At 40.5% G+C, this 17,011-nt stretch overlaps 3 protein-coding genes across 10 annotated transcripts; 1 reads left to right on the forward strand and 2 right to left on the reverse strand.

Moving 5' to 3' along the window:
- On the reverse strand, positions 1-3,179 carry LOC118283615. Of its 5 annotated transcripts, none has more exons than XM_035605822.2 (8): positions 3,042-3,179; positions 2,502-2,822; positions 2,112-2,408; positions 1,902-1,965; positions 1,674-1,765; positions 1,427-1,533; positions 693-767; positions 1-264 (listed from the first exon to the last, which is right to left on the reverse strand). In XM_035605822.2, the coding sequence occupies exons 1-8, from the start codon at positions 3,133-3,135 to the stop codon at positions 208-210; spliced, it is 1,107 nt and encodes a 368-aa protein (XP_035461715.2). In that variant the 5' UTR covers positions 3,136-3,179; the 3' UTR covers positions 1-207. The 5 variants fall into 5 exon arrangements, with proteins under 5 accessions (XP_035461715.2, XP_035461713.2, XP_035461714.2 ...); XM_035605820.2 differs by having other exon boundaries at positions 679-767; XM_035605821.2 differs by having other exon boundaries at positions 613-767.
- Positions 3,180-3,328: 149 nt separating this feature from the next.
- Positions 3,329-6,908, reverse strand: LOC118283614. Of its 3 annotated transcripts, none has more exons than XM_035605818.2 (10): positions 6,771-6,908; positions 6,271-6,591; positions 5,762-6,061; positions 5,559-5,622; positions 5,280-5,377; positions 5,101-5,132; positions 4,664-4,720; positions 4,295-4,351; positions 4,065-4,139; positions 3,329-3,613 (listed from the first exon to the last, which is right to left on the reverse strand). In XM_035605818.2, exons 1-10 carry the CDS (start codon positions 6,814-6,816, stop codon positions 3,551-3,553), a joined length of 1,113 nt encoding a protein of 370 aa, XP_035461711.2. In that variant the 5' UTR covers positions 6,817-6,908; the 3' UTR covers positions 3,329-3,550. The 3 variants fall into 3 exon arrangements, with proteins under 3 accessions (XP_035461711.2, XP_035461710.2, XP_035461709.2); XM_035605817.2 differs by having other exon boundaries at positions 3,329-3,868; XM_035605816.2 differs by having other exon boundaries at positions 3,329-4,139.
- A 5,082-nt stretch (positions 6,909-11,990) lies between these two features.
- Positions 11,991-16,354, forward strand: polh (polymerase (DNA directed), eta). 2 transcript variants are annotated; one of them, XM_047334704.1, is made up of 11 exons: positions 11,991-12,439; positions 13,003-13,137; positions 13,268-13,500; positions 13,631-13,809; positions 13,900-14,003; positions 14,131-14,250; positions 14,481-14,604; positions 14,703-14,768; positions 14,910-15,082; positions 15,183-15,426; positions 15,575-15,834. In XM_047334704.1, the coding sequence occupies exons 1-11, from the start codon at positions 12,303-12,305 to the stop codon at positions 15,680-15,682; spliced, it is 1,623 nt and encodes a 540-aa protein (XP_047190660.1). In that variant the 5' UTR covers positions 11,991-12,302; the 3' UTR covers positions 15,683-15,834. The 2 variants fall into 2 exon arrangements, with proteins under 2 accessions (XP_047190660.1, XP_035461741.2); XM_035605848.2 differs by having other exon boundaries at positions 15,183-16,354.
- The last annotated feature ends 657 nt before the right edge of the window (positions 16,355-17,011 follow it).

A 17,011-nucleotide genomic window follows, 5' to 3' on the forward strand; every position in this document is an offset into this window, starting at 1 on the left:
CGGTATTGAGACATTTATTAGTTAAAACACAGAGCAAGTACACACTAACATCCTAAAAGCATTCACTGTACCATTATGAAGCTTCTAATACAGCAATGTTGTCAATACCTCAAAATGAAAAAAAGAAAAGGGGGAAATGACAACATGATGACAACACACTCTATGATGCAAAATTTGAATGGGTCTGATTTATAAACAGGGTGAAATTTACAGGTTTTCCCAGTGCTGGGCCAACATGCTATATGTAACATCCTCAGCTTCACCCTGTTGGAGAACAGGAGAAGAACAAAAATGTATCAGACAAAGAGTCTCTAGCCAACAAGAAGCTCTGTGAGATAGTTCTACTTAGCTGAATCCTAACTTATATAACCTATTGATGTTTATCAGGTAAGTGGACCGTGTTCATCATCTTAACTTAGCATTGAAGCATGTAGACATTTGCTGATTTGCATGTAATTAGTTTTGCAAGGTATTCCGCCATGAACAGCATTTCTTTTTATTTAAAATGGTGATGGCGCTAGATGAAAAGTCAGAGGAGAGTCAAAATGTCCAGCACTCTACATTTCAGTTTAAATCAAAAGTGTTGAACTGACTAACGGACAGATTTGTCACCTGTAGAGCCATGATGCTGCTGGAAAGAGGACATTGACTTTGTGTGAAACCGTGCAGTTGCCTGACCTCTTAAAATGTACCCTTTGTGCAGTTAGTTGTTTTGCAGTAACCGCAGAGCTGTACACCCCTTCCACATCACTCCTTGCACCTGACCTCTGATTCAGAAAAGAAGAGACAGAAAATTAATCTTGGTGTTTTGTAATTAACATTACTGTATATTACCACCTCTTCAGCCTGATGAAGGACCAAACTAAAAGACATCAAGCCTGAACAGCATTTCACCAAATTAGATCAGGTTATGGTGCACCAACATGACCATGTTATAGAGAAATGAGAGTACATTCAACTCTTGCACTTCCCTTTAAGGGGAACATGTGATAGCAGGAATTACCAAGTGTATTAATAATATAGTTGAGTTGATTAATAGCTAGTAGTGACTATATTCTCCTCAACAAAAATCCCAAATTATATACAAAACAAAATTCTAAAGTACAGTTCTGCAGTCTTTATGACAATATATATATATATATATATAATTTATTTTTTTTTCCTTTTTTTTCTCTTTGCTGAAGAGAGGATAGTCTGGCTTTTGTTTGGGAAAGCAGAGTAACACACATAGATACAGCACCTTCACTGGTTTTCAATGGTGAAATGAGTAACTCAGTACTGTTGTGTCAGATATATTGAGCTATTTCAACATCAATGTGAAGATGCAAAGAAAATATGAATTACTGAATGTTGCTTACTAAGAAAAAACGTAAGTAAAAAATAAGGTTCAGCTCCTCACAACAATCCTTTTCATTCAGTTCCTTACCTGGTCGGATTTTGTCTTGTACTCAACAGTACTGTATGACACTTCCTCTTCAGCCTGTAAGGAGAAACCAAATCCAGCTCTGGCTGATGATTCAGCTTCAGTCGTTTCTAAAAGAGAAGCAATGAAAACCACTTTTACTGACTTTCAGTGTTCAACGATAGTTATCCACAACAGGCAAATTTAGAGTACAAATATCAACAGATAGTTTGGGCATTGTTGAATGAACCAAAGTTCAGCACAGACTTACTTTTTCCTATGAACACTAAAAAGATGACCAAGGTCACCACGAAGCTCAACAAACTCAGTGGGATGATGAAGCGCTTGAGGTCAACTGTAACTCTGCAGAATGATTTGTGGCACAAAATCCAATTCCATTAAAACATAGTTTGCAATTAAATAATAATGATAATCATGTATCAATGCAAACTGAATTTGCCCCAGTTCTTTAAATAGTGTTAACTCAAGGACTTCTGACCTGGGGGCAAGTGTTTGGTCTGCAGTGACCGAAACGTTTTTCACAGAGTCAGGAGTCAATGTGGCTGAAAAGACAATTATTAGTGGAACAACATTACAATCACAACAGGACAATCCTAATATTTAGTCGCAATCTAATCGAAACATTTCAAATGGTTGCACTGGACTTCCTATGACCATATATATCCTACTTTACAATTGTAGCACTTACTAGTGATAGATCTCTCAGTAACATTTACATGCACTGGCATCTGTAAGTCTCCTTTAATGCACAGATACCAGCCGGTGCTCTCTGACGTCAGTCCGCTCATAGTCACAGTGAAAAAGTGGTCCCTGGCACTGATGTTCACTCGCGCTCCAGCTATTGATCCCGATGACGTCGTCACACAGTCGCCGCCCAGCCTGCACCACTTACCCTCTCCGTTATTACTATGGTAACAATTGATGGTTATATCATCTCCATTAAAGCCTGTGACCTCCTGATGATCCACAGAGAGGCTGGGTGTATCTTAGGGGTAAGCAAAATCCAATAGAGTATTGTGTGAATCCTGATAACAAAAGGATTTGAAACGGGACTTATAGGTGAGTCAAGCGCTCTTACCGCTGGTGACTGACAGGAGAAAAGACTCAGCGACATCTTTCCCCCAGTCAATCTCCACCACACACCAGAAATGAGTGTCAGTGTAGTAAAGGTCTTTAACAGTCACACTGAAGATTCTTTGTTTTGTGTCATCAGAGATTGAAAACCTTCCCAAACGACCTGGTTGGTTTGTTTTAACTGCAACTGAACAGTAGGGCCATTTATTTCCTTGACACAAGTATTTTATTCGGTTTGTGTACTCTGAGTCATAGGGACAAGGGATAGTGATCGAATCTCCAGCCTTCACAGACACTTTTCTGACTGTGGTCATGCTGTGAATTCCTGCAACACAAACAATTAGTGTTTTTAATGGTATATTCACTGCCTATTTCAGATTTTCATATTACTCTAGCTGTTATTTTACCAAGTACATTATTGTCTTCAATATCTATGAAACACAAAACTGTAGTCTATAACTCGTCTAGGTGACAGCTATCATGAGTATCCTCTTCTGACAGCGTGACACATGAACACATTTATAAAGTGATTCCCGTGACTGACCTGTGAGTCCAGAAAGGATGAGAAGCAAGCTGAGATGAACGGCCATGTTGGTGAGTGAGCAGACAAGACAATAGTGCACTGCAACGCTGATCATCTACTTCCTAATTTACATGAACTGTCTTCCTCTTACTGTGAGGAAGTTGCTTTTCCTTGGTTAGTTTGATTATGTATATAAATAAATGTAAGAGGACATACTTTCGATTATATATAGTACTGTAGATTTCGGTGTAAAGTTTCCAGAGGATACAATATTTCAGAAAGTAAAGAAGAAAAGAGCAGCACTCCTGTTGTATGGATGTAAATGTGCTCATTTTGTTTTTGCATTTGGCAAACTAACAGGTCTTTTTTGTAGCTATGCAGAAAAAGGGTAGAAAATAGTGTAACAGACCAAAATGAAAAAAAAGAAAAGTATACATTTGATAGAAATTAAAGCACGAACAAACAGTAACAACAGTATAGTCTGAAAAATTAATAATGATTTACAGATGAAAAGATCAGCAGGCAAACATTTAAACAGTTCGGCTGGTCAGAGCCAACTTGCTGTATGTAACATCGTCATCTTGTGCCTTCTCCTGTTGGAGAACAAAAGCAAATATGACAATAAGGAAGGAAGAGCAAAGATAAAAGAGAATGAATAAGTAAATTAAGTGGCTCGATTATGTGTGTTGACAAAGATCTGTCTTTGGGAGTTTTATTTCTCCGTTGGATCTACAGAGCATATGCGTTTTCAGCTGAAAAGGACAGAGGTTGCACACAGAAGATGATAACAGAGTCTGACCAAGAGGAGCTTCCAGAGCTGCTTCTTGTAGACACAAGCAAGATAGGGGCTGCGGAATGATGAAACAGACAAAAATGACAAAACAAAGTGTCAAGGTGTGAGAAGGCAAAGGGGAAAGAGAACAAAAGGGAAGTCACAAAACAGAAAAAGGCCATAGAATAATTTGCTATTACACCATGAACAAAATAATAATAATAATAAAAAACCTCAAATACAGGAAAAGATTTGCAGCATTTAATATTCACCCGTTTTATTCCTTGTTGTTTTATGGTCACCACAGAACTGTACATCACCTCAATGTCACTCTCAGCATGTGGCCTCTGGGTGGAAGGACAGACAGATATTAAACAGAGAATGCAACATTTTATATTTGGGATGACTCATTCATCTGCACGTGGTGAAACAAGTTATATCGAAGCATACTTTTTGTCTACTTGTATTGTTTAATACAAATGTTGGATTTCGTTTGAGTTACCCGGTCTGAGGCTTTTTTCTTGTACCCAACATTATAGTATGTTACATCCTCTTCAGTCTGTTTTGAAGAAGCAAATTTTGGAGAAAGACAAAATAATTTAATTTGATTAAATCAATATTTCCACCTTTGTTATGACAGTGATAATTTTAGTTAATACTTATAATTCCCTTTAAAGGCATATAGTTCATTATCTTAGCAATGTAACATAGCATACTGAGTTGAATTTGATCAAAAAGAAATAAATAGATATTCATATACAGTCCAGCTGCAAAGGTTCTTTCTACTCACTACGTCTTTTTGTACTCACTGAAAATGTGCAATAGATACATTTTTTATACTTGAAGTCTTGATATCACTGCATTGTGTTACCTGCTCTGAAGTTTTTCTCCTGTGTCTGACATTACAGTGCGTCACTTCCTCTTTAGTCTGTGCCGAGAGGAGCAAACCAAATGTCAGAGAACTTTCTCAGACCTAGTTCGCATTTGATAACATGACTACCATATTTCAGGATACCGCCACCATGAACCAATGACAATCGGGTATATTAAGTTGCATCCTAGTTTAGAACGCTATCATGCCAAATTTATGTAAATTCATTTGTTCTCTAAGGGTTTTACACTGTACGCTTCACATTTTCTAACCCTAACCCAAGTCTCTTGGTATCACTGAAGCTGATGAACATGATAGCCCCAGCAACACATGTATTCTCATAGCCTTCTTAGTAAACTTACATACATATAAACGTATTCATACTATACACACAACTAGAAACACACATTTAATGCAAATGGATCAGCATATCTTACCGTTGTATTGGATGACTCTGAATTGCGTTGCTCTAAAAGTTAAACAGTGAAAACTCCTGTTACCGTCTCTCAATGTTCAGTGACAATGCACAATAATCCAAGCATAAAGTGAAAGTATCTAATAATTACAAACACATTTGTGACGAACAGGATTTTACCAAAGTTCAGCAGAGACTTACTGCGCTTTTTCAGCATGAACCAGATGAACAGGGTCACCATCACAATGAAGATCAACAAAGTCAGAGGGATGACGAGGCTCTCGAGGTCAATTGAGGCGCTGCAGCACAAATGCCAATTAGTAATAACCTGTTCTTGTTTAAACAATGCTACGATAAAATGTAAAATATATGATTAAACTAGTTATAACTAATTCATCTTAACAGAGTGTCTATGACAACTGATTTGAAGTTTGAATGGCCACAGTTCAAATACTGCATGGAGATGTGAAGACATCCGACCTGTGGTCTCCTGGGGTGTGATCATCAGGAGTGGGTGATAGACAGCTGGTAGTTGCAAGTGTGGCTGTAATTCAAAACAGGACGACGATTAAAAGAATTCTGAGAGCGAAATTCATCCTAATGTCTCATTGACCGCCATAAAAAAACCCAGTACAAATGGTCGTACCTGACGTACATTTACAATCACTTGAGAGTACACTTACTGGTGGCATGTTTCTCAGTGACGGTTACATGCGCCGGCATCTGCAGGGCCCCTTTGACACACAAATACCAGCCACTGCTCTCTGTCGTCAGTCCGCTCATAGTCACGGTGAAAACATTGGGGTCCCTTGATTCTATGGTCACCCCTGTTCCATCTATTGATCCGCTCAGCCCTGTCACACAGACACCGCCCAGCCTGCACCACTTCATTTCTCCAGAGGCACTGTAGTGACAACTGATAGAGATACTATCTCCAATAAATCCTTTAATCTCCTGATCATCCACATACAGAGCAGGTGCACCTTCAGGGATGAGAAATTTAATAGATTTAATAGAAAAGTGTGGGTATAATAGCTTGCAGATATTGATGATGTTTTAATTGGATGTGTTTTGCATTTACAATAAACATCTGAAAAACAAAGTACTTAAAACGTCCCTTTTATTTCCCCCCAAATTGTTAATAACTTCAAAAGATTTGAAATGTGCTTAAAAGTGAGTTAAGGGCTCTTACCTCTGGTGAATGAAAGCTGAAAAGACTCCCCGACATCTGTCCCCTGATGAATCTCCACAATACACCAGTAATCAGTGTCCATATGCGTGAGATCTTTTATAGTTACATTGAAGGTTCTTTGCGATTTGTCATCAGAGATTGAAAACTTCCCTGAACTATCTGGTTTGTTCGTTTTAACTGCATAAGTGCAGGAGGACCAAGAACGACCTTTGCACAAGTATTTCACATGGTTTCTGTAGACCCCCTCATAGAGACAAGGGATAGTGATCGAATCTCCAGCTTTCACGGACACTTGATTAACTGTTGCCATGCCGTAAATCCCTGCGTTAGGGACAAAAACAACATTTTAACGGACTTATTTGTCTCCATCGTGGTCTCTTCAATTTATGAAATGAAAACTGGTAGGATAATACATTTGCAGTTAATAGCATCATCTGGCATGAGCACAAGAGTTAGAAAACACATATTTGAACAATTTAAACTTGACCCCTGTGACTGACCTGTGAGTCCAATGAGGACGAGGAGAATTCTGAGGTGAACAGCCATGTAGGTGAGTGAGCAGACTAAACAACATGAACCAGCGCACTGAAAGACTGAATTTCTACACCCCCGTTTTGGGTAATATGCAATTGCATCTTTCACTACTTCCACCTCTTATGTATGACAGTTGCATTGCGTAAGTTGGCTGGTGAAGTAAATATTGCATATTGGGCTGTGAAGTAGCATGTTGGGCAAGTGAGGATCGTGCATGATAATTAATCCACCCGTACATTATCTTGTGAGCAGGTGGTTGTCCTATTGGATCTACAGTATGAATCAACCCGTGTCCACAATATATGTTAAACTCATAACAAAAAAAACGTAATATCATTTTATTCCATATATGAGTTACAGAGTTTTGATGGATAGCAAATTTTGTTCTTTAATATATGAAACAATAAATGCCGAGGACTGAATAATCGTGTGTTTTTGCACAGACTTCTTTTGATTTATGGCCTCTGTCTGGTGCAATATGATGGCGTTAGACCCATGTATTTATTATAACAACTGGATGCTGGATCGAAAATGGCAATCGATCTATAGGAATTGTGTTAAATACCTAATTATATTTAATATTGTAAAATCAAATAAAAATCTGAATGGATGTATGAAGCACAATAAAATGCTATATATGCAAATTGTTTTAAGGACAGCTCCATCAGCTGGTCTACGCTGAGGCCGTACTCACTGAAGAACTCATCACTGATGGTGTAGTGTGGGCCCACTGAGTTTTGTTTGTATTTGAGTTACAGGTGATCTGAAAGTCAGTCATACTGGTAACCTGGTAAGAAAGAAGACTAAATACAAAAGACTGAATATTATTTTGTTTCGTGTTTATTTAAAATTTTCAAAAGTAAAAAAGATTATTATTATTCAAAAACTGGATTCCTGTGTGATGTTTGGTTATTCATTTGGTTAGAAATATTTAAGCACTGGTGGTATGTGTGATTGTTGACAAAGTGATAGATTTTGTTTTCCTGTGCAGTATTCCGTTGTTTCAGTGTTTGTACAGTGTTGCTTAACTATGTCAGTGTACTAATTACAGTGAGGTGACAGTCCATTTTAAGGTGAATACAGTAACTCAGATAACCTTACCTTAAGTATTCATTATTGTGAATTAAGTTAACCAGATTACAGAACTCAGGACCCTTCCAGGACTTAAATAGGGATAGGTGGGCTACACATAAACAGTGTTTCCCTTTACATAAAAAATGTATAAAAAAAAAATCACTGAAACCTGCTGTTCAGCAAAGGTTCATATGTTATTGTCACCCTCAAATGACCTGTCATTAATCAATAAAATCCTTGTACCGATTAAAGAATACAGATGTCTTGGTACAAGAATGATCTGTTCTTTTAATTCAGTTACTCACACTGGACAACAACTAAATCCAAAGTAAAGCAATTTCAAAACGTTTTTTTCAATGTGTTCAGCGTAAAAACAAACAAAATGTATTTTACATACTTAACCATGAGCAACATGGTTCAACTGGCTGTTGATTCTCCTTGTGTTCGAATTTAGTGCAGTTGTGAAGTAAAAATCAAATCCAAACATTCCATGATGCAAATGTGATGTCATCCCTGATGATGTAATGATCAAAGGATCAGAGGCACACACTAACCCTACCTACATATCACAAGTTTCACACTGGGACACGGAGTCACCTGACCACATTTGTGACAATACAAAACCGGACCGAGACCACCACCCAGAAAGACAAGAAGAACTTCTTGAGGAACTCTTGCTCTTGGGCAAAAATGGCAGAATCGAACGACGTGCTAGACAAAACTGGGGACCTCCCCCGTCTGCTTCAAGAGGAGCAAACCTATCGAGTCAGGGTTCAGCTGCGTCAGGTACAGACTTTTCGGAGAGCAAAGCTTATAAGAGGGACATTATTCAAAGTAGGAATGAAAGATATTAATTTACATTACCTGGCATAATGCTGGCTTAATCAGACACAAGCAATGGAGCAATGGAGTTATGATAAAGGCCATTCAAATGTATTGTTATTATGAGTGTTGAGGATTAGCTGACAACTAGTTAAAAGCTGGTGACTGCCTTCCTGCTTAAATTGCTGGTACAGTATAATGCAATAATTGTTTGGCACTCCCCTCAGTTGGAGGCCTGTAATGCCAAAAGTGTTAGTCGGTTCCAAAGTCACCTTGTGTGGTAGAGCACAGAAATCCCTACAATTTGATGTAAAGATTATGCATGAAGAGTGAAAATTGTGGGAATGAGAGAAAGAGTTGAAGAGAACATTTTAAGATCTGTTCATTGTTGCTGCCACGTGACAGTTGGTTGGTAACTTTTTTTGTTAAAGTGTGAGAAGGGCTGAAAGAGTTCACTTCAAACAAAGTTGATGGGATTTGACAGTTGAATGATACCTCGAATGTCTGAAAGGTGTGGAACATTTTAAGGGGTTATATGGAGTTTGTAGCTGAATGCATGAAAGAGTAATTAGGAATTGATAATGCAATGGAGCAAAACTACGGAAAATGTTAAATACTTTGGAACATTTTGGAATTTCTTTGTAGAATAACATGTTGTAAATGCTTCCAGCATTCATACCAATTAGAAGATTTTGGTTGGGATTTTTTGACAGGTGTAAGTGTTGACAAGACATATCTGAGAGAAGGATCAGGATCCCCAAAATTCAAACGATGCACTGATGTGTGATGAGAGGAGATGGCTTAATGACATTTTTAGGGTGATTACATCACAAAACTTGACTGTATAAAGACCTCGTGATGAATATGTACAGTTTGCACCAGACGAGTATAATTGAATCCCTGAACAACGATTAGTAACCTGTTTTAAAATAAACAAAGGTTAGGCCTTCTTGTTTAAGACCGTGGCTTATTTCCTCTCAACACAGACACAATTGGTGTTTAGGATTTATTAGGTAATGTATGCATTTTGTCCTTTTTAATGACTTTAGACTGGCTATATCTCCTTAATAAACCTCACAAGATTTGCGCAGACCAGTTCAAACATTTAATCTAACAACATAAAAACAATATCTTACCAACAGTGTTAAAAATACATGTTGTAAACTGTCCAAAAAAGATGCTTTTTCCAGTGAGGTAATGGACAAACACTAGCAAAGACATGTAGTGGAGAACGGTGTTGGCTGATTCAGTTTGCATATGATCAGTTTAGTCCTTATTCCAGATGTAAGGAAGTTGCACCTTGTGGCAGACACACAATTTAAGTGGAGTAAAAAAATTTTTTTTTTGAGACATAATCTTTATTTTCTAACTTCAGTTATTTTTTGTAATGGCATGATAGCAATATATTCTATGAACAACATGCCCTTGGTAACAGGAATTATCTGCATGTATTAGTATTGTTAACTTATTACTAGTATACAGTATATACAATATATAAACAGGTAATTGCTTCTGATTTAACAAAATATGATGGTTTTTTGATTTGACACTTTATGAACAATGTTGCTTTTAATCCCCCATCTGTTTATTTATTGGGGCTGTGACTGAGAAAAATAAAGCTACATTTAGACTGTTTACAGCAGCTGCACATATTCAAAAGTATATTTGCTAAAGCCATTTTAATTTCCCCAAAATATTATATGACTTACACCACCATGATTGTAACATGCATTGTGTTTCTTTTTTTCAGTCCTACATTTGGACTACTGTCAACATATCAAATGTCAACCAACCCGACATGCCAAGGCTGATACTTAGGAGAGTACCAGTACCAGCCTCCTCCCCTGGCTCCTCAGCGAAGTCCTCTTCTGACACTCCCCCTGTCTTCCCCTCCAGCTCCCCCTTCTCTGGTCTTTCCTCACCAGGCTCACCTCCTCGTCAGCCCGCTTTAGCTCCAGATGGAGAGCTTTCGACTTGTGTCGTATCTGATATTGCGAACAAAGTTGCACTGCCAGACCCAAACTCCCCTCCCTGTCCGGAGTCACTTAACAGGCGACAGAAACGTTTCCCCGCCGCACAACAGTTCACAAGTGGCCCAGAACCGAAATGGAGAAAAAAGATTAAGGCCATTCTCAGAGTAAGAAACAAGCATACAAGAGACCATTAAAAGAGCTCCGGGGAGGCGCTCCTCCCTGTTAATTTGAGAAATCTCTTTATGTGCTGTGACGTCATGTGACGTAAATTGATGTAATGTGATGTAAGTTAATGGAAATTGATATAAATTGACGCGATAGATAAATAGTTATATATATACTTTCTTGATCTCAGTGGGAATATGAAAAAAACTGAAAAAAGGTTTGTGAATTCATGTGAATTGATGTAAATCTACTTGATATATATATATGTATATATATATATATATATATATATATATATATATATATATATATATATATATATATATATGTATTTCAATATTTATGTAAAAAAGTGGTGTGACATGATAGAAATTGATATGAGTTGATTTAATGTAAATTGATATGATAGAGAGATGTAGTTCCTTGATCCCAAACTGTGAATATGAAAAAAAGTGATGTGCCTTGCTTTGATTTGCTGTGACGTGATGTAACATGACGTACGTTAACGTAACTCATTGTAAATGGATGTGATGGATAAACAGTTAAAACAGTCAAACTGTGTCAGAACAATCTGTGCACAACTCTGGACAGCCGCTGCACCTGTACGACGCGAGGCTGTATCTGTCGTTGAAAATCATTATTTTCGTTGCATCCAGTTGTCATTACACATGATCAGGGGCGAAGACGAAATTGTCAAATTGACTTAGGAAGTTTCCTAAATCGTGACGTGACCCGGAAGTATTTAATCAGCAGCCATGATAAGAGCTGTTCGGAAAGGAGCTTCAATGCTTCCTTTCCTATCTCCTTTAGCAGTGGGTACACTGGAGCTTCCTATGTGAGAGTAAGGCGATATAGACGGCCCACAATTCATTGCGGCAGCGATGTTTAACGTGACGCGCCATGCACGGACGTCAACGATTCAATCCGAAGTAGAAGTAGAAGAGTACGAATATGACCCAGAAGAGACGCACGTCATCGTGTGAGTTACTGTTACATAATGAATCATTTACATCTGATGTCACACGGTGGTAAAACACTGAAACATCCGGATGGAGCCGCTGCGTTTTTTGTAGTCCATCTTCGGAAATGTGTAGTTTCACCACGGCAGACGCACGTCGACAACATCCGCCGTCGCGTGATGACGTAGTAGAGTGAAAGTCGAGTCGGATTCTCTGAGCAGCGCTGTCGGATTCTCCTCAGACCTTTCCTTGACCTCGTGACGTTTTCCACTGAGGTCACGGAATAGTAGAGAGGAAGGAAAATTCGACCTCACCCCAATGGCCGACATAAGGCCGACATAATCACCGACGTCGCCGTTTTAATGACGTATTTATGTAACTTCCGGAAATACACAGCGACCGGAAGCGAAACTTAGGCTGAGGGCGCCCAGTTCGACTTTGCAGCGAGCACCAGGGGGAGGCGGTGAAGACATTCCTGCCGCTGACCGACTCCCCTCTCCGGCTAATGGAGTACGGAAAAGAGCTGGTGGTGGCGCTGGTCGACATGGACTGCTTCTACGTCCAGGTGGAGCAGAGGCTGAATCCAGCTCTGAGCGGAACGCCCTGTGTGGTGGCCCAGTACAAGACGTGGAAGGGAGGCGGGTGAGTTGGTGTGATTACGGTGATTGCCAAAGCACCAGACAAATACAATTGGACGATATCAGGAAACAAAACTCACCACAGGAGCTACACAGTGAGATCGATGACCAGCATGACAGCATGAAAGTTCACATGCAGTTAGAAATGGTATTTTGACACAGATATCTGAACTTTAGGTCCACTCCTTCAAATGTCATCCCATGACCTAGTTTTGAAACTTTACGACCCCTTTATCGCTTGATTCAAGCCTGGTCTTGTTGGAAGTGAAAGGGCCTCCTTGATCTCTGCACAATTAGTTATTAATAAGGCGCTTAACCCTAAATCATGTGTATATGCAGTGTATGAATGTGATCGAAAATGTGCCGTAAACAGCAGCCCTATATGAATGTGACTTTAAAGCACTTTGAGTGGTCTATAAGACTATAAAAGCACCATTTACCATACTTGTCTTGTGTCTGTCCCCTAAAATTGCCCTGCATTATCTCTCACAGATTATAACCTTGGATTTACTGTCCACTTGATCATGTAAACATCGTTTGATGTGACTCTCAACAATCTTCTCCTAGTATCATAGCTGTGAGCTACGAGGCCCGGGCCCATGGGGTCACCAGGAACATGTGGGTGGACGATGCAAAGAAACTGTGCCCAAACCTCCAGGTGGCGCGGGTGCGTGAGTCTCATGGCAAGGCGGACTTAACACAGTAAGTGCTAGTGATCTACTGTACAACCTCTTTTTTTTTTTTTTTTTCATAGAAGGAATAGTAAATGTATGTTATTTTGATACTGACACACCCATTGTAAGATAAAATGACCTGCTCACTCCTGGTGTAGTTACAGGGATGCGAGTGTGGAGGTGATCGAGGTGATGTCTCGCTTCGCTGTGATCGAGAGAGCCAGCATCGACGAGGCCTATATGGATCTGACTGCTGCGATCCAGCAGCGGCTGAAAAACATGGCCGACGAACAGATGGCGCCTCACCTGCTGAGAACGACCTACATCCAGGGGTACCCACAAAGCTCACCAGAGCTGGAAGCATCTGCAGAGGATTCCGTCTTGGATAAAGGTAGGCTATGACAAAAAACTAACTGATGACTCGCGCGATTGTTTCAGCACTGGACAAAGGACACGTGGTGTTGAGAAGTGACAATCTGGTAGGATGTATCCCCTCCTAACGACGTCGTGTTTGTCCTCAGAGGAGCTGAGGTCCAGAGGTCTCCAGCAATGGCTGGCATCCTTACCGGTCCATGTGTCAGGGGAGCAGAGTTCTGCAGAACTGCAGCTGACCGTGGGGGCGCTCATCGTGGAGGAAATGAGATCAGCCGTGGAGAAAGACACCGGTTTCCAGTGTTCAGCGGGGATATCCAACAATAAGGTAGGAAACATCTCATTGTTTTTCTATATAGTTCAATATGCTTTTAGCAGTATCTTTGCTTTGATCAAGGTTTACCGTCTATTTCTTCAGGTACTGGCCAAACTAGCCTGCGGACTGAACAAACCTAATCGACAAACCGTTCTGCCTTTGGACTCTGTGGCAGAACTTTTCAACTCTCTACCCATCGGCAAGATGTGAGTTCAAAGAATTACTCTGCCGTAAAAAGTATTTATTCATCACGTCCCCCCCACATGTTCTCACATGAAAGAGTAAAACCAGAATTTGACTAACAACATACTGTTGCTTTTTTCATCCATACAGCCGTAACCTGGGGGGTAAGCTGGGTGCCTCCATCACCGGAACTCTGGGAATAGAGAACATGGGAGATCTGACTCGCTTTTCTCAGGCCCAGTTGGGACAGCACTTCGGAGAAAAAACAGGGTAAGACGAGCCCGATCAAGTCTCATGAGTTGGCAAACATAAGCATTGCCTTGTCTTCACTGTTGTTATGTCAGACACCGTCAGGATTGATGTTTTAATTACAAAGTCTTACTTTTGAACTTCTCCAATTTTCTCTGGGCATGGCATGCTTGATGCCCCATGCTATATTTTTTCCTACAGAGGTATTTAATTACCAAGTGCATTGACCAAGAAATGTCTGTGCTTTGCAGCCAGTGGCTGTATGACTTGTGCCGGGGGATTGAGTTTGAAGCAGTGAAACCCCGACAGCTTCCTATGTCGATCGGCTGCAGTAAGAACTTCCCTGGCAAAACATCACTGGCTACGAAGGAGCAGGTACGGATCGCCAGCCTCTGCTTCTGGATCTGTTGATTACATATTTTCTCGTGAAAGTATTTTATAGTGTTCATGTTGATTATTAATAACCTGCGTAGGTACAGCACTGGCTTCATCAACTGGCTCTTGAGCTGGAGGAGAGGCTGACCAAGGACAGAGAAGTGGTGAGAGAGAAAAATATTGTTCTTATCCCTCATTACAGCAGGTTGAACTATTTCTTCCCCTGGGTTCGCACAATGTTGTCACATGACAGTAAATATAACTGGGTTTCGTGTCTGCACTTTTCTTTTCTCGTCACTGGACAGAACGGTCGAGTGGCTAAGCTGTTGACAGTTGGCGTGCGTCAGCTTGGTGACAAGAGGCCGAGCAGCTTCTCTCGTTGTTGTGCTTTGGCGCGCTACGAAGCGACCAAAATATCAAGTGACAGCTTTGCCATTATTAAGAGTCTCAACACGGCAGGACACCACCAGGCCACATGGTAATGTAATATTCTTTAATATTACGGTGAAATATATTTTTTAAATTGGTTGAAGGAATCCTGTATGATTTATTACTTTTTTTTGCATAATGTATTTCAGGAGTCCACCCCTCACCCTGCTTCACCTTTCAGCAAGCAAATTCAGTGATGCTCCATCGGCAGGGGGGATCGCTGGTTTCCTGTGCGGTGATGTCACTTCAACCCAGAGCCTTTTCTCCACCACTCAGTCCTCCACTCAGTCCTCCACCCAGCCACCCTCTGAACTGAAAAAGGACTCGGCGTGCAAACAACCTGGCACTATACAGTCCTTCTTTCAAAAGGCGGCCGAGAAACAAAGACAGAAGGTAACGAAAGAAGATGACGAGGAGGAGGACGATGAAATTGGAGTCTCCACGGGAAGTCTCCCTTGTTCCTCCACCTCTCGCAAAGCACCTGGAACTGATAGTCGGTTGGACACAGATACCAACTGCCTCACTTCTTCTTCCTTCACAGTTTCCCCTCACTCTAAAAATGGTTCCACCAGCCCCCGTCGTGGCATTTCCTCTTTCTTCCACAAAAAGATTCTTGAAAGAAGCGAACAGGCCTCAGCTTCGACGCTGAGCAGGCCGGAAACACGACTCAGACCTGGGAGTGTCGATAAAATAGAAGATTTTGAAGACACTGTTGATGTAAAGTCGGGCCTCCAGGTAAAACCTAGCTCAGAGTTTACATCTTCACCATGTGAAGAGGTTAAGGATAAACTGGGCATTGATCCTCCTCCCAGTGTGAACAGAGAGGACCTGTTAAACTGTGAACGCTGTGGCCAGGAGGTGTCAGTCTGGGAAATGCCTGAACACAATGACTATCACTTTGCCCTGGACCTTCAGAATTCCCTCTCTTCCTCTACGAATTCAGCCACTGCCTCTACGTCCTCCTCCTCCTCTCCTTCCTCTGCATCTCCTCTAACAGTGGGAGCAGCAGGCACAGCCCAGTCCACCCGGGGCAAGACAAAAACCAGAGGCCAGTCGGGACCACAACCCAAAAGACAACGCCCGCAGGGTGGAAGTACGGCCACTCTGGATTCCTTTTTCAAGAGGAACTGAAGATGTGATGCAGAAAAGCATTTTTAGATGAAATAAAATGATGGTAATATTTGTGTGTGAAGACGATGTGATTTGCTTTTAAGAATGAAAAGCCATATTGTAATGGGATACAGTAAGAGTTGATTTATATGCATCTTAAAAAGCTTTATATTACAATAATGTGTACAAATTAAAGTGTTCTTGTACATTGTTTCATGTATTTTTATCAAAAAAAGGAACGTTTAAGCAATTACTTGGCCATTGAGTCCATTCAAGCCATTAAAGATTCTTGTAGTACTCAGACATGCCAGCAGATGCCACTAGTCAGTTAAAAATAGAGCAATAATCCACACTAGTTTCAACTCCAAGTTTTGTAGTGAATTCAAAGACTGTTGTTTTTATTGACAGTGCAGTAGATCCCTCCGGAATCCAAACACAGCTGCAGGTCAAATGTCCTTTGTGTTTATGGTTGTCAGAGTGATAATCGGACAAACGCCAGGACACCAGTCCCACTGAGATGATAAGGTCCGCACCACTGTCTACCATGAAGATTCGTAAACCTCGTCTAATATCTCAAAAACGTCACAGACTTCAGAATTGAAACAACATTGTTCTAAAGTATATGTTGATATAAAAGTGTCTGCCTCATTCTCTTATAATTTCATGACGCACAGGATGTAAAAGCATTGATTTGTTAGACCCTTTAATATATAGAGTGCATCCGCTGTTAAGTGCTGTCATGCTGTTTTGGTTCCACTATCCTACAATTGTTGTGCATGTGTGTTGAGAGGCAGCTTAATGGCTATATTACACCATGCATCGCCTCGCACCAGCTACGGAGCAGGAAAGGAGGAGCCAGACCAGGAAA

This window comes from Scophthalmus maximus, chromosome 10 (genome assembly GCF_022379125.1).
Source record: "Scophthalmus maximus strain ysfricsl-2021 chromosome 10, ASM2237912v1, whole genome shotgun sequence".
NCBI classification, from domain to species: Eukaryota; Metazoa; Chordata; class Actinopteri; order Pleuronectiformes; family Scophthalmidae; genus Scophthalmus; species Scophthalmus maximus.

Coding starts and splice junctions, on each gene's coding strand:
- LOC118283615 (XM_035605821.2), bottom strand. CDS start 3,135: ATGATCAGCGTTGCAGTGCACTATTGTCTTGTCTGCTCACTCACCAAC. Junction 2,409..2,501: donor TCTCCTGTCAGTCACCAGCG/GTAAGAGCGCTT, acceptor CTTACCCCTAAG/ATACACCCAGCCTCTCTGTG. Junction 1,534..1,673: donor TTTAGTGTTCATAGGAAAAA/GTAAGTCTGTGC, acceptor CTTCTCTTTTAG/AAACGACTGAAGCTGAATCA.
- LOC118283614 (XM_035605816.2), bottom strand. CDS start 6,816: ATGGCTGTTCACCTCAGAATTCTCCTCGTCCTCATTGGACTCACAG. Junction 5,623..5,761: donor CACTGAGAAACATGCCACCA/GTAAGTGTACTC, acceptor TTTGAATTACAG/CCACACTTGCAACTACCAGC. Junction 4,352..4,663: donor GGAGAAAAACTTCAGAGCAG/GTAACACAATGC, acceptor TCTTCAAAACAG/ACTGAAGAGGATGTAACATA.
- polh (XM_035605848.2), top strand. CDS start 12,303: ATGGAGTACGGAAAAGAGCTGGTGGTGGCGCTGGTCGACATGGACTGC. Junction 12,440..13,002: donor AAGACGTGGAAGGGAGGCGG/GTGAGTTGGTGT, acceptor ATCTTCTCCTAG/TATCATAGCTGTGAGCTACG. Junction 14,251..14,480: donor CACTTCGGAGAAAAAACAGG/GTAAGACGAGCC, acceptor TGTGCTTTGCAG/CCAGTGGCTGTATGACTTGT.